Genomic DNA, 22,891 nt, shown 5'->3' on the forward strand with positions numbered 1-22,891 from the left:
CCGAATTATTTTCGGATGATTTATTTTTACTTGCTTAACTTAGTTTCATAAAAATCATCCATTTTTAAGGTTTTCAAACACCAGTCAGCTCGCTTAGGCGAACTTCGCCGGTTTACTCGTTTTAAGCTTTAAAAGTTTGTTTTTAAGTTCCATTTAGCACAAATAAATATCCGTTTAGTCTCGGACCTTGAAATTTTGTACAAACCATATTTTGACAGTAAGGAATTTTATAAAATTTTTCCAGAATTAATTTTTATATTTAAAATTTATTTAACCATTTTTAAACGTCATTTAAACACCAAATATGTCGAAAATACCAAACGACCTTCGAAAAATCCCAAATTTTTCTGGGATGGCCCCTGTCACCCAAATAGTTCCCTGTAATTTTTCCAGAACCAAAAACTCATTTTTCATGCCATTTTTACCAAAACCGAGCTAGAAATCCTTAGAACTCGTTTTACCAAAAAGCCTACTTAGACTTCTCCAATGAACCTGAAATTTTGTGTGTGACTTTTATATGTTATAAAAAGCTTATCTTAAATTTTCCAGAATTTTTCATGATGTTTAGCTATTTTTCACCATTTTTGACCAAAACTGAGCATTAAATTCACCAAATATTCATCCTTTATCCAAAAATTATCAAAAATTCACAGATCTCATATTTGCATGTGTAGATCATCTCTGTGAAATTTCGTGACCCAAATCTAAGTCTACCACAATCTGTCCAAATCACATAAACCATACGAAAAACCGAACTACCTTGTGTTTCTAGCGTTAGATCGCAAAGATCTTGGTTTCTAGCCTTTGCTAGCCACTAGATACAACACCTACAGGCACAACAACACGACACCAAGCAAGTTATACCCACAATCAAGCCATTTCTTTCATGGTTTCGATTAAAACATCAAAACAAAGATTTTAACCGTAAAAATTCGTTTTTGACTCTTTTAACTACTTTCTTGGACCAAGATCCTTTGTATAACTTGTATACATCCCTTGATCACACGAGAATCGGTTTCATCTCGGGTTCTCACCCATTTTTCATTTGAAACCTCATTTTCTCAAGATTATGGAATTAAAACTTATGAATCAATCATTAAAACCATGTTTTTACCTTGTGATTCTTATTAAAAATCAAGGGTTTGAATGAGGGTTGAAGATTGGAGGAGGTTTTGGAGCTTGAATGTATGAAGAAAAAGGAAAATGAAGTGTGTATGTGTGTGCATAAGACCGATCGGTCTTGATGTGGTGTGGGGTGGGGCCCACATCTCAAATATTGGCCACACATTTGGATTGTGTAATCCGGATAATGTTGTGGATAATCTGGTTCAGTTCGTTTTTCGGTTAAACGTTAAATCTCGCTCAAAACGAGTCCAAAACAGTCGTTTTTCGGCTTAAAATTTAAATTTATATAAAACTGATTTAAAAACTTTAAAAACATAACCCATGACATTTAATGACTTAACACATCGTATTGTCGGTAATTGTGCGTCTTTTTCGGCTTGATTGATCGTCTCTTGCTTGGTTTGATGTTAAAGGTTTCGTTTATCGTACCGACGTACTAATAAATCGAAATCCTTTTTCTGTGCTATAATTCACTTATCCCGAAGCTTTAATACTTCGTAAACATCACTAAACATTATATATTTCGTCTATAATGTAATTCCCGATTCGTTCGGGTTTCAATAACCGTTCATCGATTAATCGTAATTCCGATACGACTAGTTGTACATTTGAGTATAATTCGTACTGAGAATCTTATATACTCATATAATCACATTATAATTCATATATTCAATATTAAATAACACGTAAATAGTATATTCCGGTTAGGGTATATCTGAATTTGCCGGAATTGTTACAACTACCTATATACACAAGATTATCCTAACTCGAACATCGTAGGTCCGGCCCAACGTGGCGGAGGCAAAATCGACCGTCTAACCACATATGTAAGGATCCAGACAAACGTATTCGATAGCCTGAGGGCCAACGATTACCTTTGTTTATAATGTTTTAGGGATACGCAATCCCATGTAATCATTTTAATGACTCGTTTTAATAAGTTGTAAAGAGTTGGGCATATTCACCTTTGTTATGATCAGTACAGTTTACTAATATACTCTTCTTGTTACCTCGGACCTATAGTACGAGAATAACCTTTTATAAATACTAGATCAGCGATCTAGCTTTAGACCTTCAGTCTATTTGCATAATCATTACCTTGATAATGATTTATTTATACATGGATCTTTAGTCCAAAACATTTATTCATAAAACATTACGTTCTTCTTCATAAAGAAACGTATATACTAAGTTTCTTCTTTGTTAAGAAACATTATAAAATCTTTATAATTATAAAGAAATAATATTTTATCTGTACCATTGTCTTATAAAATTATATTCCACCTTTTTATTTTACCAAGGTATAAACTATACCACCGACTAGGGTCTAAGCCATATATAATAAAATAATCGGGCAGTACCCCTGCCTTGTAAGGCTAGTTTATAGGAAATGCCTAGGCTTGACACGGGCAACACTTCTACTTGTCGGTGGTTAATTGAGAATACAAACAAACAAGGCTTCAACACTTGCACGTACTTCGAGAACGGATCGTCGGAATGGCGGCATCGTAGCACGTATTTTGAGACAAGTGAATATGGAATGAGATTTTGGGATGCGTAAAGCAGAGCCCGACACCCCTATTTATAGGGCTGAGATTGTGACCCACTGCGATACGCGATGGGTCAAAAAGGTATACATCGCGTATCGCGATGGATCTGTTAACCGCCACTGAATATAATATTCCATCGCGTATCGCGATGGAACTTTAGGTTTGTCCATCACTTATCGCGATGCCGCCCACTAGGCTTGATTGGTCACCTAATAGACCTGCCACATGTTGACACGTGGCATCACGTGGCTGGGCACGTGTCACGATTACTTCGCCTGGTCATCGCGTATCGCGATGACCCAAAAGATTGGGCGATCGCGTATCACGACACCGCCCATCCTGAGGCACTTTGATGTACCCATCGTGTATCGCGATGGGTTATTCCGTTTATCCATCGCGTATCGCGATGGGTCTTGAAATCAAGAATTTTCAATTTAGTCCTTGTACTTTTATATCTTGTCACTTACTGGCCTCGCTTCCACTTTCCAAAAACAATAAGGTGGCTCTCAAGCGGCTCGCGGAGATGCGAGCGAGCAAAGTGCGCCATCAAAGAGCCACATTGCGCTCAACGCCCTTCGCCGATGTCGTCGCCTTCGCCATCGCCATCTTTCTCGTCCTCACCCGAGCCCGAGCCCGAGCCCGTACCTATGCGCTTGCGCTTCGGGTGCTCCGCACCCTCCGCTAGTACCACTTGGTGATTGCTGAGCATAAAAGAATATTACTATGGAAACTCCATCTCTTATGAAGAACTGCCATATTTATCTCATTTTCCATGTGGGATTAAATTTATCTTCCTTATTTATACCCATGGAAAGAAATTTCATTTTCTTCCTCGTTTCCATGTGGGATGGAATTCTTTCCTCCGTTTCTTTAATATGAATTCTTCTAACTTAATATAATTCTTATATTTTATTTCTTTACCATATTTATTATTAAATTATTTTTAGGTCCTTCTATTTTCAAAGTTGACATGTTAACCCAAAAGTAAATATGGTGTTTTTCAAGATGGTACATAAATATTTATACAAACCTATTTATGTGTAGGTTAATATCATTATCATTCACAGTCAAGGTTTTCAAACGCACACCGATGGTACAGGTGAATATGTTAAACATTTACAAACAGTCAAAAGATATTTATACTCTATAAGATGAACGGGTTGTTTATTTTAAAGAGTCAGTCAACGTTCACATGAGATTACGTGATCTCTAAATGTTGTAATACAAAATAGAAAATAAAAGCAACTCAGACCGATTACACATGTGTCTGGATCCATACATAACTGTTCAGCCTAAACAGTCAAAGGCTACGTGGTCACAGGCTAACAGTCATAACTAGTTCTCCATTAGGGGCTACGTGGCTCGGGGAACACTATTGTGTGTGTAGGTTAGTGGTACAAATCCCGGAAGTAGAAATACTTCTGCTAAGCTTGTACAGAAAACTATATTTGTATTGTAACTGTTATTTAATTATTTTTGGAGTCATACGTGTTCACCAGCACATAGAAGATGTATTTTTCCACCCAATGCAGGTAATTAAGTACTTATAAGAAGTAGCAAGGATTGGAGTCGTCGTGGAGTTAGAAATGCGTAAAAGGATGGTTCAACTTTTATATTAAAAATCCTTGTAATATAAACATGTATTTTGTTAACAAATACTTGAATATTTAATTCCTAAGTAGATTTTCAATGTAAATTAATATTTTAATCAACTTAAAGTCTTCCGCTAAAGTTAACCCATAAACTCTTATATATTTACAAAACAGGTAACAACTATTGGTCACACTTCTAGGCCCTAAGCCGGGGTGTGACAGGTAATACGGTCATTATCTTTTGTTCGGAGTTGACATGTGACATTCACTTAATTTGAAAAAAATAGTATTATGTTCATTGTGTACTACGTTCAAGTCATTGTTTAATATGTAGTTTTCATTGTGTTTTACGTTTTAGGTCATTGTGTTATATACTTATATGTATTAACCATTGTGTCTTACATGTCAGGTCATTGTGTTATACATATTCATCATTGTGTTTTACGTTTCATGTTATTGTGTAATATGTATTTATCACTGATTTTTTATGTATTAGATAACTTGTTGGTATTTTTCATTATATTTATATATTATTATCACACAACGGTGTTATTAGTATTTAAAAAAACACAATGATGACTTGAAAGACACAATGACGAAAAAAATACAATGACAAACAGAAAGACACAATGATAATAAAAATGACACAATGTCGTAATTTATGTTTTAAGTTTTGTATAACGAATTGATACTCATATTAAAGATATAAAAACGTTTGTTATTATGGTGAATTTTTTATTTTTGTTAAATATCATATGAAAAAGTTATAGGCGTTTTAAAATGATGTGGAGACTTAATATGATTTGCATGTAGAGAAAGAATATGTGTACTATTGCTTTTATATCATTTTTTCTTTAGTCCTCTCACTTGATACATATCAATTAATTATGCTTTCTCACACTTCATTTTTGTAGGCATTTATAGAATAATCCAACCCTAAAAAAATGCAAAAGAACAATAAAATTATTAATTACATGACATCAAGTATTTATAAATATATGATTAAAGAAACTTGTATCAAAATATTGGATGATGGGAACAAGACTCAAGTGACATGAGGAATTTCTTTCTTTTTCCCTAGTGTAATTATTTAGTATTTAATTATTTTTGTATGTGTAATATACGAAAAATTACACCGATTCATTTTACATATTCAAAGAATAAGTTATCATTGCTCACATTTTCATACTGTCTTAGGAACAAATGTTGGAAAAATTAAGTGAAGAACATAGGTTTTTACACTTGGTGTTAAAGTGAAAAACAGAGTTTTTATGTTTTAATTTTATTAATATAGGTATTGTTTAATGAATGTGGGATCCACTATGGGAGATTTTTGTAACAAACATACCACGTCCGATACGTAAGTATGAAAACTGTAAAACTTATAAGAAAAAACTAAGGAACATGTGGGACTTTGTCTTTATAAGTGAGATCATTTTAAGAAAATTATTGTCTTAAAGGCACACACTAGTGGGGACCCTATAAAGTCCAAATCACCCTAGACCCGTGCACGTTTGGCGTGGTTGATAGGCATGGTGTGGCACTTTGATAAAACACTTGTCACTTTCGACGCGAGCCAGTTGATAGTTGTCTTTGTACATTTGAAGGTTAGCTTGAGGTGGATCGGCTTAGGGTCGACTAAGTAGTGGTTCTAGTTAGGAGCGGTACTTGTTAGTCGAGTCAAGAACAATCTGTACAGAAGCTATGAGGTGTGAGTGATTATGTTAGAAAATGCTAATGTAGTTAGAAATTGTTCGAGCCATTGGTTGTTTGGTACTTTGATTGCAGGTTGTTTGAGACATCCATTATAGCAGTTACAGGCCATTAGTTGTTTTGTATCAGTTCTTCCAACATCAACTGTTTCACAATAGTTGTTCCACATTAGTTGTTTTGCTAATCAGTTGCCTAGATCAATTGTTTGGCAACAAATTTTCCACATTAGTAGTTTGCTTAGTTGTGTTTGCACAATTTTTTTTCATATAAGTTATTTAACTAATGAGTCGTTTCCATGATCAATTGTATAGTTATTCAGTTGGTTTGAGTCATTCTAACTATTTGAGGTGAAACTAAGCGATCTAGTCGAGCATTCACACTTGATAAAAAAAACATTGAAAATGTTCAATTCAGTTTTCACCATAAATACCAAGGGATTCTTAGTTGCAAAACATACCAAGAAACAGTTGTATACACACAAAGAATTTCCAGCAATTGTTTCTTCATCTTTTCTATTGTCCATCATCTTTAAGGCAAACCTTCGGGTTTTGAAGTCATCCCTGACAGTACCACTGCTTCGGTTATTGTACCTTAGGAAGCAAACAAGTGTTATTGGAAGACTCAAAATTTATTTTAAAGAACTTGTGTTAAACACGAATTCGGCCCAAAATGTTTGCTTCCTTCTCCTGTTTTTCATTTCATACTTTTATTCGATAATTTTATACTTATATATTTTGGTGTCAAAGTTTTGGTATGAATCAAGCGATTATAAAGTTTTAATGGCAAATTATCAAGTGAGGTATGAATGGATGGACAGATACAAAGGATACTTTACAGATTTGACGGCCTAAAGACAACCAGCCATAAAAGAATTTATAGAAGGACCAAATACATCAACCAACAATTCATATAAGAATCCAATGAGGGATTTTGGCCCGACGTACATTTTAACTTTTTGTTTATTTTCACCGCATTATCTACTTTAACTTTAATGATCTAGAAGCTAGGATACGAATAGGAAGAAGCTAGTGGATAGCATGGTTGTCTTGTTGTTTGAGGTAACTCCTAACTCATTGTTTATTTGTTGACGCAAATGGCATTAAATTTTAATGAATTTTATAGACTACAATATTTGTACATGTTATTTTTTAATCCTATCTAAATGGCAGTGGCAGATCTACTTATGGTTGAGAGGTAGCCAATGCTACTCCTCAGCTTTATTGATGAAACACATATTGAGCGCAATAAAAAATCTTTATTTTATGTATAAGCTACCACTAGACAATTTTTTTTTCCACGTTATTTCTTAACTTTTATTTTAAATCCTGCTAACCGATCCAACCGATGGACCCAACAAAATTTTGTGCTCAATATGCAGTCTAGAAAGGTTTTAAGTTAAAAGACAAATAACTTAATGATAAGTTTACCTGAGTACTTAAACTCTATCGGTACTTAACTCGATATCAACTACTTGCCGTGCTACTCGGGGTACTCGGCCAAACTACTCGGAGGCTCCGACTAAACCGCCCCTTCACCCTTATAGAAGTAGATTTAATTTATATTTTATTAGTTTTTAAATCATTAAAAATGATGGTAGTTCTAACTTCTAACATTTTGTCGGCCAAGGGTCTTTGCCTATTGGTGTTAATGATTAAAGTTTCCTCTTCCACCCAACATCTCATGGGAAACTGGAATACCAATCGTGTGAAGAATTTAAACACTTTCTAGCAATTCATGAATTCATATATGACACTTTTATGCACTAATAATTTATTAGTCTAGGGCTTTGTAATAAAGGAGTTGAGTCAAGCAAACTTCGACTCGGACTCAGGGTCGAGTTCGAGTTTGCATTCAAAGTTGAATGAGCAAGCTAGGCCTGTAAAAAACACACACTAGCTTGGGGCTCGACAAACCATCTTCTATAAACTAAAATCGATATTTATATAACATAAGTAAAATTAATATTACAGCGGCTCAGTGATAGGAAGATTGGGTTCTTCGGTGGACACCCAAATTCAGTCCTCGCTTATGCCATTTTTGGTGGATTATGGCAATGAAGGTTTGAGCTAGGCCTTGCGCGCTTGTCAGTTCGAATCCTGACCCCCTCCCTCTCGGGTTTTTGTCCCACCATATATTACGCCAGAGAGTTCTGCTCTTGTGGTGGCACAACAACTGTCAAGTGACAACTGGAAACTAACGGTATGGTTTAATGGGGGAACACCCAAGCTAAACTCTGAAAGCCAACGTAGGCTAGGTTAAGACAACCTAGTTTGACCATAGTGGGGGCACCGTGACTCCCCAAATTTAAAGAGTATGGTGATTTAACACATAAGAGAGTTGTCCAAAAAAAGTTATCGAGAATTATTGGGCTTTGTGTTACCAACACTTTTACGTACCAATAAAATAAGTAGTATAGGGTTGCGTAGTGAGCAAAGCTAGGGTTCAAGCTTAAATTAAATCACGTAAAAAAGTTTTAGCTTATAAAAACTATAGCAATATCATATTCTTGTTTTTATGATTTACCTTTTTTAAAAGGTATTAATGTATAGAAAGATGATTTGGGAAGTGTAAGTATTTTATAAATAACAAAAACTTGGGTAAATATGCGGGGGCTAAATGTTTAAAGTATTATTTAGATAACCACAAAAGTTCGTGAATGATTGTGACTAAGGTCCAAATTTTCTCCTTAAAGCAACGTAGTGGCCGTTCAAGGGAACGAGAACAGCCAAAAACGTCGGGAAACACCCCTAGCTGTTTTGGGCTGGGCTTTGGTGTCTGACGTTTCTTACACAAAGGTGGTGGTGGTGGTGGTGGTGGTGGTGGGAGGGGGTTGGTCAAACTAACTATTGGCCAACGAATAGTTTAAAAAATATAAAACAATAATTAAGTAATGATTGCAAGGACATTTTATCACTACATCATTTTATACAAAACCCTTAATTGTTGACTTGAATGCCACGTGTCGTAAATACCACTATTTGAATAATTTTGACTATACATGATCTTAAATTATTAATCACATGTATTAATTCTTGTAATAAGCATGAATAGTTGTATTACTAGTGTTATGCATTATAATATAGTGTAGATAATTAGAGAGTGTGTGCCATGCATTAATTTTTTTTTAAAAAAAAAACTAAAAATAGTATTATATATCAATCAATCAATCAAGCTCTGTATATCCCACCGCATAGCACGCTATCGGTATGGTCAGGGGAGGGTGGGATGTAGGCAAGTTTTTCCTCTATCCGTGAGAATAGAGAGACTGCTTCCAAAGAGACCCCCGGCTCATAAAGCTACATACAGGTAAACAGAGTAAGCATACATCCTACAAGCAAAGACACTTAGCATTACATAGATAGCAAACCACCAAAAAACAAGGAATCTGTAACTTACTAAGAATAGGGCATAAAAATCAAAAAACAGCATCAAACAAAATATATACATAAACAAACAAGGAGTCAGGCTAGCCAACTAGACCCTAAATACAAAGATAAGCTAAGTAGGTACATTCCCCTAGAAGTCGCTAACCTTAATCCTACATCTCCACGAATCTCTATCCTGGACCATGTCCTCAGAGAGGTGCGACTCTGTCAAGTCATGTCTAATTCTCTCATCCCAAGTCAATTTATGCCTGCCTCTACTCCTCTTTCCTTCCACAATGAAGGTTTCCACTACTCTAACTGGCGCTGTCGTCGGTCTCCTCTTCACATGCCCAAACCATCTCAATCTCCATTCCTTTATTTTCTCTGGTATACTAACTATTCCAAACCTTTCCCTAAAGACCTCATTTCTAATCCTATCCAATCTAGTGTGTCCGCACATCCATCTCAGCATCCTCATCTCTGCTACCTCCATAAAAATAGTATTATGACGGTCAGTAATATTGTTCTCATGGAACATATTGTGTGAGCTTATTTAAAAATGAATTGTGTTATAAAAATTAAAATTTGAGTTTAACTTAAAATATGCAAACGAACAAGTTAATGATGAATTTACCTTGGTAATGAATTTACCTTGGCTTAAGCATGGCTCATTTACAACCCGAACCAAGTTATTCAGCTCATTGGCCGAATTGGAGCAAGCCTTAGAACATTTTTAGAACACACCATTAGTTATTCGCTTTTCTTTTCATTAGGTTATAATTTTATTATTATTTTAGCCATCAATCTCATTAGGTTATAATACTCGTTTTTCAACTGTATTTGGTTGGTATCATGATAGCTACACATCGAATGGCACTCGTGTAAACGTTTGTTTACAACATGGTATGAAATTAACTTGAAAAATAAATGTGTTTACAATATTGCAAAAAGAATTTTATTAAAGTTTGTATTTAAAATAAGTATTAGAGGGAGAAAATTGATATTACATGTCACAATATGTCAATATATATGCTAAACTAACAAATAAAGTGTTATGTTAAGATTTTCATTAAAATTACTAAAAATAAATGCTAATTAACCGATTTTACTTTCTTATAATATCGGTATAAGCTGATTTCTATATTGAAATTGTTTAATATTACAATAACGAAAGATATAATAATATTTTTTCTTTAGCATAGTTTACCTAAAAAGTTAAAAGTCCTTAATTCTGCAGATGCATTTCCATTTTCGTATTTTATGTATTTCGGGGTGCATGCATGTAGATCGATGTAAATGCTAATTGGACATGTGTTTTTTGAAGCTAACCAAAATTCCATTTTATAACTATATACGTATGGACGACGGTCGAGACACACAAACACAAAAGAAAAGGTACCATATATTCTCTCGTATATATATTGTTCGATTTGTCACTTGTTAGAGGATCTAAAAGGCAATCAACGTCGATGATGGTTTTAACTTTTATTTTCAGTCATGTGCATCCACACGTATATGGTATACGTACATACATACATATATATATATATACATATATATATATATATATATATATATATATATATATATATATATATATATATATATGCATGGATATTGGAGACGGAGACATGCAAACACAAAAGGAATAGGACTACAACCTCGTTTTAACTTAACCTTTTTTTTAACAACAAATCTACACCTAAAATCCACAATTTTTTAGCATGCATCAAATGCTCACTGTGTGGGATTTTTACCCACACTACTTTGTTGAGGACAAACACCTAATGCCACTAGACTAAGGGGCTGTTTGTTTACATTTGAATGGAACCATTCAGATGTAAACATCTGATTCATTTAGATTTCAGACTGTTTGGTTTCAAACGAAAAAATATCTGAATGGTTAAAATTAGGTCTGAATTATCATTGAGTCTTATGGTTGTTGCTGAATGGGACAGAGGCTCATTCAGATCTGACTCATTCATATCTGAATGAACCAAACAGCCCCTAAGGGGCCATGGGCCGTTTCAACTTGCAACTTGATATATTTTGTTGTATTTTGGTCAATTTGTGCCGCTTGCTAGAGGATCTAAGAGGGAATCAATGGCGATGACGGCTTCACCTTTTACACGAAGCCATGAACATTCACACCAATACAAGATACATACATATGTACAGGCACATGGATGGACCAGGACACACAAAGACAAAAGGAAAAATACCTTAACCTCGTTTTAACTTGTAACTTGATAAATTTGTCAATTTGTGTCACTAGTTAAGAAGATCCGAAGGGAATCAAGGATGATATATTGGTCTCAAATTAACTTTAAAGCATCTTTTCCCCACCATCGGATACAATGATCAATCTTGATCAACACTTAGCTTTTGTTTGGGGGAGTATATTCCTTTTTTGTTTGGGCCATAAATTGAAGTTGTCGGCATGTGTGTCGTTCACTTGGGGAGGGCCCTCCTACAATTCTTTAGACGAAGACAAAAAAGACACCCACGATTTGTTTATATTCTTTGTGATGTAAAGATATATAACTTTATCTCCTCATAGACTCCTAGTCCTTGACCACATGACCATTTTTTTGTTTGTTATAACTTATAAGGCCCTAGAAATTTTATTTTTTATGCTCCCGGTTTCAGAAGTTGCTAGGTTGCAAAGTCGGTCGACTAGAAAGTTGCAAGTACTCGGCCTAGTTGGGGAGCATTCGAGAATTAGTCTCAAAGTGGTGTAAGTGGGGAGAATTCTGGGATTACTCACCACACTGATCATGCCAGGTTTTTTGGATAGAATTTTATATACTAATTAAATGCACAGTTAGATGCATGATCCTAAAATTATAATTCATATACGAGTGACATTAATTAAGACATCGATGATATATATCCATAATAACATTGTGATAACACTTATCATACAATAAGGTTTTCTTAAGAGACAATGTAAAAGGTGGATAAAATAATGTGTGGCCGTGCAAGTCAACAACACAGCTCAACACATCATAAGAGACCAACACAACCGATTTAAAATTTGAAAATAAAATTATTATCCAAGAAAAAAGACGCATTTTACTTATTCATCCAACAAGGACACCATTACGATCATTCACATCAACAAATCCATTTATCCGTGCACACAATCGAACAATCGAAAGCGCCTTATCGAAGTGTTTAGCCTTGGTGCCAAGATATTCACTCCATGTAACAGGCCGGTAAAGAGGGGGGTTAAAGCTATCGGTTAGTTTTGATAACGGTGAAATTCGAACATTAGATGGAGGCCCATAAAGATAAGCCACCGAGAGACGGTGTTGGGTTCGGTTAACCATGGCCCGATGGAGAACACTCGGATACACCCCGTTAGATAGTATATGGAGCAAGTCACCCACATTGACCACAAGGGCACCTCGTATTGGTGGGACCGTCACCCACCCGGTCCCTTCCCTTTGAACCTGCAGCCCACTTGTGTTGTTTTGGTGCAAGATTGTGAGGAGGGTCGAGTCAGTATGGGCCGCCAAGCCCATGGCCCGATCCGGATCGGGACATGCGGGGTAAAAGTTGAGTTGTAAGGCAGGACATGTTTCTTTTAGCTCTCCTGTTGGGCCAGCCCATTTAATGTCTCCTTTTGTTATACCCAATGATCCAAGTATTAGCCACATTAGTTTATTGACTAACTTGTTCATCTCTTTCTTGTACTCTTCTATTACCTCACTGAAAAATGATTAGAAAAAAAAACAAAAGAAAAGAAAAAGATATCAGTTTCGATCCATTTATCTATACACGGGTGAGTTTGGGTTACCCTTTGTATCTAAATTATCAAACGAGCCGGACTAGACGCTAGAATGAACAACACAAAATGAAAAGGAACAACACAAATATATAAAATTCAAGAAAAATGGATGAAAAGTGTTTGTCCAACCGTTTTAACAGAAACAAAATGTGACAACACAAGTACACAAACACGTGCATGAAATCTTAGCCTTATATAAGATAATGGTAACTTGTAGGGGTGATAGTTTTGACCCATTTAACATATGGATTGATTTGGGTAATGATTTAAGTTAAAAGGAAACGGGTTTCAACTGAACCAGTAAAGTGTATTTTTCTACAAAAAAATGTATTCGTTCTATTCAAGAAAATAAATAACGTAGTTTTTATTCGTTAGTGTAACGGCACTAAAAACCACCCGTTTTGACTTGTTACCCAAAAGTTTGACCACCTTCGGGCTAGCTAACTTCATTTTGCCAGAAAAGGGAAGATTCTTACCAAAAGTGTGTGTGGCCATTGGGCCACAGTTTTTGAGCATGTTCATAGGGTGATCCAATGATGGTGAAACCTTCGGACCACATAAGTTTAGGGAAAAAAGACGATATCCGAGCAACACCATAGCCCGAAACACCATCCGCGGGCCGAGCTGCTTGAAGTTTCTGATGAACAGGGAGAGAGAAGAGCTTTCTTCCAGAAGCTTCCATGTCATCAAGAACCATCATAGGGACCCCATGGTTCATGACCTGAAACACACCCCATGTTTTGCATGCATGGCCAACAAGCATCATGGCATTAGGGTCTTCAAGACTGATCACCGGAACTGGCTCGGTACCGCCATCGGTAGGGCTACCGTTGTCCACCGATGACCATGCATATGAATCAGGCAATTCTTTCATTGAATTTAAATCCAAATGGTTGTCATTTTTGAGCAGTTTTAAAGTCATTTTAATTGAGATGAATATGTTTAGAAGATATGATATTGATATGGAGGAAAGTTGATGTGTATGGTATATATAAAGGGTTAAGGGTAAAGGTGGGTAGGGTACACTTGCTCATCGATTTATGGTAATTGTTTATTACACGTCACAGTACCATGTTATTGGTCCTGCCGTCGAACACTTATTTAAATTCCTCCAATAATAATATGTGAAAAATATGATTATTACACTACAAAGCCTATCCAACGTTGATATGGCTCATGTGGGTAATATGGGTAATTGTCGAGGGATGTATTGTCAGACAGTTTTCCTAATGACAACAACCAAGTTTGAATTTACATGAGTTCGGGGGTCTGCTGGTGATAATCTCAACTCTATAGACCGATACCCATAGGTGATTACAAAGTGATTTCCACCCGATATTCATTTTCATTTTCTTATTTTTAGTGGGACTTGTCATAAACTACCGACGATTTTCGTCCGTCAACGTTATGTTATCAATGATACTCATTTTTCTAGTAGTGGTTAATTATAATATATATATACAAAGTGTGAAAATGTCTGACGTGATCCATACATAAGTGAATGTGCACGAGCTGACTACTTAGATTTTCTCAATCTTCCAATTCTTGATATTCGTAATGTCCAGAACTCCTTTTTCATCAAAGCTAGTAAATCACTAAAAGATTGCATGATTTATCCATATATATAATATTAGTTATAGTTATGGATTTGACTCAATACTGTCTCAAACCGACCAGCACACAACCTTAGAATCAGGATAAGTGACCTTAGATATACTAATATTTATTACAAAATACGTGATATCAATATATATAAAAAATATACATCTTTAAATACTAAAGTATCTAAGTTTTAAAAGCAATTAATTAAAAAAATGATAGTCGTTCTTTAATGTATAGAAATATGAATTGTGCTTAACTTTTTAAAGTCAAAATTGGCTCGAGTTGACAGACTAGATCGATTCTGAGTAACTAGCCGGAGTTAAAGAAAGTTGTCTTGACACTATACCTTGTAGCGATTACTCAGCAAGTACTAAACGTCTAGTCAGGATTTTTCCAACCATGGACGAGATGTTACAATTGAGATGGGACTAGGATGTTGGTGTCATTTTCCGTTATAATTTAAAATTAGGGTTGACGATGAATGGAATTATATAAAACTAATCTCAAAAGTTGACACTTATTACTGAAAATGTCATAAACGTGATAACTTTTGGAAACAAATGATACTCGGTGTAATATGTCATTCGATCAATGGTGATACATAAATAACAAAATTTACAAAATCAATCTATCTATTCTAATTAATAAAAATAATTGAGGACACACGTCACTTGGAGATTTATTCTTGGCCTAAGTTTTCTGCTTAGACTCGTCTTCCATTAAATTAATGAAAACATATTTATGCCAGTGGAATCAAAACATATCAATCAATATTTTTATCAAATAACTAATTACCTGAATTGCAAGGATTAAAAATATGTGAGTATTTATATCAATATAATCAAAATATTTATATCTTTAATGAAATAAAATCTACCTTTTTTATCAAATCAATTTATATGTATTTTTGAGTGTCGGAGATGAATGTGATGAAAATCAATAAACAATAAATAAATAAGAAGAATGAATAACAAATTTATTCTTACATATTCATTCAACCTTCATGGATCATGAATTTTCATCCATCTCCTTCCAAACGTTAATATAAAAACGTGTTTATTCATGCTAATTATATATATGATGGTATTTTCTTATGTCATTCATAATGAAACATTTTATCATCTTTTCTCAAAATTTGCTATTCATTAAAAAAATATAATTACAGCTTATAAAATTACTATGTGCATCTTTTTCGTGATTACGAAGAAATTGTGTAAGAATACACCACATATTCGTATAGACATTTCATTAGAAAATATAATTTGTACTTATAAAGCCATTTAATTTGATAAATAAAAGTTTGTTTTAATTTAATCATTTAGTTTGTATAACTTATTTATATTTCTTTTAAGCATATTGTGCATCACACGAGTTCTAAAGCTAGTTATAATATATATTGAAAAGAGAGTTTTGAAAATTGTGCCAACATAGTTTTCTAATGTTGTTTTAAGATAAATTACATTCTTTTTTTTTATCAAAATCAAAGTTGTGCCTAAATCAGTTGGTTAGATACTTCATCATAAGATCATGTGTCCAGGTTCAGTTCCTTAGTATTGCATCTGTTTCTAATTTCTACCAAATGACTTTCCAGATTGTGTTTAATATAACATACTAAAACAACATATCACAATCAACATTCCACTTAAAAAATGTCTTACAACAAACCTGAATAACATACGACTAGTCCTAAAAATGGCATACAAACTATAATTGTTTTGATATTGTCTAGCACAAACCACCCACATCCACATCATAAAAGCTAACCTGGTTGTCTATATTCGGGTTGACTTGGTTGGGGAGCTCATTGTGAGTACGTGATTTATGACTGGGAGCTTCTCCATGTATCTGGTGGAGGCCTGCAAATCCTAACTTTGCGACCAAAATTTCCGCAGTTGCTACATTTCAAACTCTGTCCCACTCTAGTCAGTTTGCCTCCTGTAAAAAAACACTTGTTGAACCTCATCTATTGTCGTCTTCCTCTTCTTGTTAGCTGCTATCTTCTGCTTCTCATCTCGAGCCTTCTTCCAATTTTTTTGGGCCTCCCAATATATGTGAAAACAAAACAAAAATAAAGTCAGACTGCTAAGCTTTATATGAATTCTTACACATACCAGACTACTACTTACATGCTTTTGATGTTTTGGTGGAATTAATATTGTTGGGCATTCTGAACGGGTCCACATATCAGACCTTGGAATTGGCATGATTTGGTGCATATACACTTTCTTCCAAGTGCCTAACCAGTATGCTGTATCAACCCACTTTTCCAGTGGATCAACATGGATGTTATTTTGTGCCATGCCTAACCCCGTTATGATTCGTGAGCTGATAACCCAATTTAAAGTAACTCAAACCCCTTAAACGCTGTTATCCAAACCATGCCTAACCATGCACCTTGCTCTTTCAAACAGTTTATCGGTGCCAACCCACAAACATGTATTGGGACAAATTGTGCCACTACCTTGTTGCAATGGTTCGAAAGGATGGAGAGCGTTTTCCATCATTGTGAATTTCCCAAATACAAAGGAACCACCTTCGTTCAAGTGTGTTTGAGCTAACCACCCTCATATGCGGAACACCGTAATGAACACCAAATAGGCGGAAGTCGTCATGGCCTACTCATGGAAAGAACTCACGGAAATCATGATGAGGAAGTTTTTCCCAAAGTATGAAATCAAGAAAATCGAAGCCGGATTCTAGGAACTTAAGAACGAGAGTGGTGACAACTCCACCTACTCCAACCGCTTTCACGAGCTTAGTCTCTTGGTTCCTCACTTGGTCACTCCCCTCGATGTAACATCCTACATTCGATGATATTAATAAAGGAAATTTCGTTTATTATTAACGTGTCGTGTATCCGTTTAGATAAATAAACTACTAGAGGGTGGGCTTGGACATTAAAAGATGGAATAAGGAATGGTAATGGGCTTTAGGTCCATGGGCTTAAGGGAGTATAAATACCCCTTAAACCCTAATCCTTTCCATTTTTTTACATTTCTATACCATAGCCTACACCTTCAAAAACACACACAAACACTTTCCTTTATCCCGAACCAAGATCCAAAGGTGAGGAACCCGAGCTTGATAGTGTTAGAGCATCATAACGAGCCAAAGCCGATATCAAAACTAGATCGCGTGCGTAAACAGACTCGTTTAAGGTACGTTTTTAACGGAAACTTGTTCATTTAGGTTCGGATTCGCTTAGTAATCTTAGATCTGTATGAGTATGGTAAAAACGAATCAAACGTCATGATTCTTGTGGAAATTCGTTATTTGATAGTTTAATCGATAGCCTAAAGAACCGTAATATATATTAATCAAATACACCATTTAAACACGATAATTGGATATTTGGGTTGATTGGGGTTTGTAGGAGATGTGTATACGAGCATATTGGTATCAAAATCGTGTTGTTTCGTTGTGATTTGAAGGATAATTGCAAATCTGATACGTGTTGACCAATTGTGTTCTTGACATTTTTGACTTTAACCTCTGAGTCAATGTTTTGGATAAGACTGATGCACATTCGTCATGACCGAACGAATCGTTGGACATTCGTTAGACAACCATAATGAATGGGACACATTCGTGTGTCTTGATAACGAATGAACCCCCCATTCATCCCGCAGAAGTCATAAATGACCTTAGTCAATGGTTATCCATTCATTCGTCATGTTGAGACAACGAATCAAGCCATTCGTCATAAGGCACACTCACATGTTCCTATAACGAATGAATCTTCCATTCGTCTCAAAGTAAGCACGAATGGTCTTGGTCATTCGTTATACACTCATTCGTCCCAGATCAAGCTATTCGTTATAATAGATGGAGCCATTCGTCATAGAGAATGGCATAACTAATGATACTTAGACCCGAATGAAGATTTTTTAACGAATCAGACCATTCGTTATAACGAATGAAGTCATTCATCATAACGAATGAGTTAGCGAATGTCATAGCGAATGAGTTAACAATAAAATATTATTAAAGAATTCTAATGGAAATTTTGTTAGGAACAGTTAATGAAAATAAATTTTTTCCAAGCTGACCTGTCAGCTTAACCCCAGCCAGGGGCTCTGCCCCTTGACCCCGCTAGGGGCGCTGCCCCCGGACCCCCGTTCATTGAGGGTTATAATAAACTAGAAATATCATATGGGTAGTGATAGTTGATTGATACTTGTAATTGTTATACAGTTAGCCATGCCTAGTTAAAGAAATGAGTTACCAATAAATCTGAGAGGAACCGAGCTTAGGTGAGTTTCTAGCCCCATTTCCTTGTTTTGTGTTCGGGGCTGTGTGCATACTCGATGTGATTAGTTAATACACTTACCCTAAGTGGTTAGTGTATGCCTTATATGATTTATGTGATAATGATTGAGGTTATGAATGAATGCTTGTCGGTAAGTGAACGATCTTCGGATATTGCACGTATCGCCAGGAAAGGTGAGGTTTACATAAGATGCATGAATGATATATGAATGATTAAGAATATGTATGAATGTTTATAATGGAGTGTACGTGCAAAGAAGCGTATGTTTGGTTGTATGGAAAGAAGGGACCAGACCCTAATAACATCTGAGATAGAAGGGACCAGACCCTAATAATATTTGAGATAGAGAAGAAAGGGACCACACCCTAATAATATCTGAGATAGAGAAGAAATGGACCAGACCCTACAAATATCTGAGATGGTAAAGATAGTTATGTATGTATTATGAAAGTATGAAAGTGTGATGGTATGAAAGAATGTATGAAAGTATGAAAGAAAGAAAGAAAGTATATATGTACGAATGAAAGAAAGGTAACAGGCTAAGTATGTAATATGTATCTTTGGACACGTATATATGTATGTATGTGAATGTATTGTATGTTGCCTGATTAACTAGAACTCACTCAGCGTAGCTGACTTTTAGTATGCACGCAGGTAAATAGACTGAGACAACTGGCTTGAGGGGGACACATGACAGGATTGAAGAGGCTGGCATCTGAAGTTTGTCATGATGTTTGATACTATATTTTATATTATGTCTTAAAAAGGACAAGTTATGGATGTTTGTAATGAATGGTTGACTTTTAATATTATTCCGCGAAAGTTTTAATTCACTCTGATATTTAGAACTATGTTTATTATTAAATCCAACACCAAAGTAGGGCACCGGGACCGGGCCCTTACACTTGAGCGAGTGATTAACATATATGTCATTGGTTGCCTTTGTAATTCCAAGACTCGGTAATGAGTAGCAACCTGCAAACACTTCATGGCTCGATCACCTTAGCCGCAGCTCTCTTCGAGAATCATGTTACAGCCGGTACTCTCACAATCAAAGGTCTTAAGAAGCCTAATGAAAAGACCACACCCGAACCATATCCCCACACCAAAGTTGAACCTCCACCGCAATTCATAAATTACTCCAACTCATCTCACCACTCCAAAAAGAACCAAAAACCGAATCATCAAAACTTTTCCGTCACTCACCCATCTCAACCCCAATATCAATCTCAAGCTTCTCAAAACCGAAAACCTTATACCGGTCCTCATCCTATGTGAAACACTTTTCAACACCATCACCCATTTTACTCCGCTTGTTTCCAATGCAAAAATTGCAATCGCTTCGGTCACCTTAGAAATGTGTGTCGTGAAGCCTCCATGGGAAAACCACTCCACAAAGGTTTGCTCTGACTAATCCTCAAAACCATCCCATGCCTTTAGCTTATACTCCTTGTCACACCCCAACCTACGGCGGAAATGCCGGGGCGCGAACTGATTGTCACAGCTCTCAAGGTTACTATCATGCACAATATTTAAATGACAATATCTATTAATTGAATTCAATTATCAAATAAATCAAATACAAACAAGTACATAATTCATACAACAATACAAATTTTATATTTCTTGATTAAAATATTCTTCTAGCAAATTCTTCACTAAGTCTTCACCAACCTGCATATGCGTATAAAATAAAGTTTTGTCAACAAAACTTGTTGAGTGAGCAACACACCAGTTTAGTTGTACATATAGTATATATAACAAAAATATGTAGCTGCAACAAGTCATATGAGAATAACAAAATAACCAAATGAGCAAGTATAACTGAGATGTCTAGAAGCACAAAGAATATAACGACTGGCGTATGATCATACTAGACTGAGATTATGTTGGACCTCTCCGAATGCGAAAGCATACAAAACAAATAAGCACATAACAAGTAAGGTATAAGTTGTTAACACATAAGACAAAGTTGCAGTTTTGTGTATAAGTATATATGAGAAATATTATTTACGCATATGTCCCCAAAACGTGGAAAACGAAGTAAAATAGGGGAATGTGGTACTCACCTTAAAGACGAACAAAGGAAGATTAAGACAACGAGAAGACGAAAAAGGTCACACGCGAACGTTAAATCCTAATGAGAAAAGAGAGCAAACGAGTATGCTAAGTAACGAACTTATTATGAACACTAACTAAACAATATTATAATAATTTAATATTATATATCAAGATTATTATAAAAAACAATTATTTTAAATAAAAACATAACTTAACCAATATTATTTGTAGTTTTATAAAATTAGTTTATTTGATTTATATATTTACTAAAATATTTGTTTTTTAAGTTATAATATCCTTTATGTATACATATATATATACACCTTTATGTATACGAAAACATGAATTAAACGAGTATTACAAACCGGCTTTTATTAAAACAATATCTTTTGGTTATTAGTATTATTAATTCATTAAATCCGTTTAAAACTGTATTATATTATTTTATTAAAAAAATATTCTTTAACTAAAATAAATCTTTAAAAATATATTTATTAGTTTGTTAAAACATTTAATATTGTATTTACGTGGTATTATATATACGTGTATATACATATATGTATATCTAAATATACGTATACATACATACACGGACAAAAGATGTGAGAACAAGTATTATATGATCGGTTTTCAACGAAATAGTTTTATTTAATCATTAGTATTATTAAAGGTTCTTAAAAGAAATAAATATACAAAAAAAATAATAGAAAATCAAGGTGGCAGGGGGTCGAACCTGTGACCTGCCCCCCTGCACCCTTAAGAACTAACTAGCCGGGCTTCACCAGCTTATGCAACAATTACCAGAAACATTATAAATTATAACAGAAGCATAAACGAATCTGGTTTAGAACCAAACCCCAGATTAACAAATCACGTAAATCAGGTGTTGTTTATTGATCGAATGATAGGGTTATTGATCATTAGCCAAGCGCGTACTCAAAACAGGAATCAATTACCGTAAATGATGATCGACAGTGGGTGAACTGGTCGCAACAATGGCCGGCGGTTAGAGGTAATGAACGAACAGGTAGCGGCTAATCATAGTACAATTAATTAGGGGGTTATGGACGGCTAGGGTTAGATGATTGTGTATACAGGTTTAATTGAATTAATATTACGATTGAATGTATTTTGAATTATGTTTAGGGTCGGCTACAATAATAAGGAAATACGAATCAGTTATAAACAAATTAACAAAAATAAACTGTTGGTTAGGCCGAATTCAGTAAGGGAATCAATATCTTAATCCAATTTCCATGTTTAAGACGTAAATTGTGGTCCAAGATAGCAGATTTGGTATACGGGTTGTGATCTGGGTATGGGCATAAGCAAACGGGTTCCCATTTAAAAGATATATTATAATAAGTTATAGATATTGCAGATCAGTCCCTAGATTGAAGATGGAAACATAAGTGGGTAGAAGTTTTAGTTTGGGCAATTTTTATCAAATTATGAAAATAAATTAATATAATAATAATTGATTTACTTGATACACGCGATATTTTCTTTAATAAAAATGACCCGGACATTGAACCGAGTAGGGTGAAAATATATGTTCGAAACCCCGAGTTGTTACACTCCTCCTCAACCGAGAGCTTGATTGTGGAGACCCGAATCATTTCTGCAGTGCTTGTCCCCGAGTCACCTTTGCAAATCAAGCCCAAATCATGCCTGCACCATACTACACAACTTAAGCCTACCACTTGCAAACTTCCCAACCTCAAGTCCCACAACTCATGGATCACCCGGTTTAAACGCTCTAAGCAATTCAAGCTCCTCCTCCACTCCCGTGAACTCAACAAGTCAACCACTATAACCAA

The 22,891-nt window shown here is 35.1% G+C and overlaps 1 protein-coding gene across 1 annotated transcript; it reads right to left on the minus strand.

Annotated features, from left to right (window-relative positions):
* Positions 1-12,323: 12,323 nt before the first annotated feature.
* On the minus strand, positions 12,324-14,112 carry LOC143635023 (gibberellin 3-beta-dioxygenase 1-like). The gene is made up of 2 exons (XM_077102941.1): positions 13,615-14,112; positions 12,324-13,059 (listed from the first exon to the last, which is right to left on the minus strand). The coding sequence occupies exons 1-2, from the start codon at positions 14,058-14,060 to the stop codon at positions 12,429-12,431; spliced, it is 1,077 nt and encodes a 358-aa protein (XP_076959056.1). The 5' UTR covers positions 14,061-14,112; the 3' UTR covers positions 12,324-12,428.
* Between the last annotated feature and the right edge of the window lie 8,779 nt (positions 14,113-22,891).

Source organism: Bidens hawaiensis, unplaced genomic scaffold (genome assembly GCF_021521415.1).
Source record: "Bidens hawaiensis isolate Kalapana, Puna unplaced genomic scaffold, B.hawaiensis_p1.1 tig00007388_1, whole genome shotgun sequence".
NCBI classification, from domain to species: Eukaryota; Viridiplantae; Streptophyta; class Magnoliopsida; order Asterales; family Asteraceae; genus Bidens; species Bidens hawaiensis.

Excerpts from the sequence above, each read along its gene's own strand:
- LOC143635023 (XM_077102941.1), bottom strand. The coding sequence starts at position 14,060 with ATGACTTTAAAACTGCTCAAAAATGACAACCATTTGGATTTAAATTCA. Across the intron at positions 13,060-13,614 it reads AATGGCCACACACACTTTTG|TGAGGTAATAGAAGAGTACA; the intron begins GTAAGAATCTTC and ends ATCATTTTTCAG.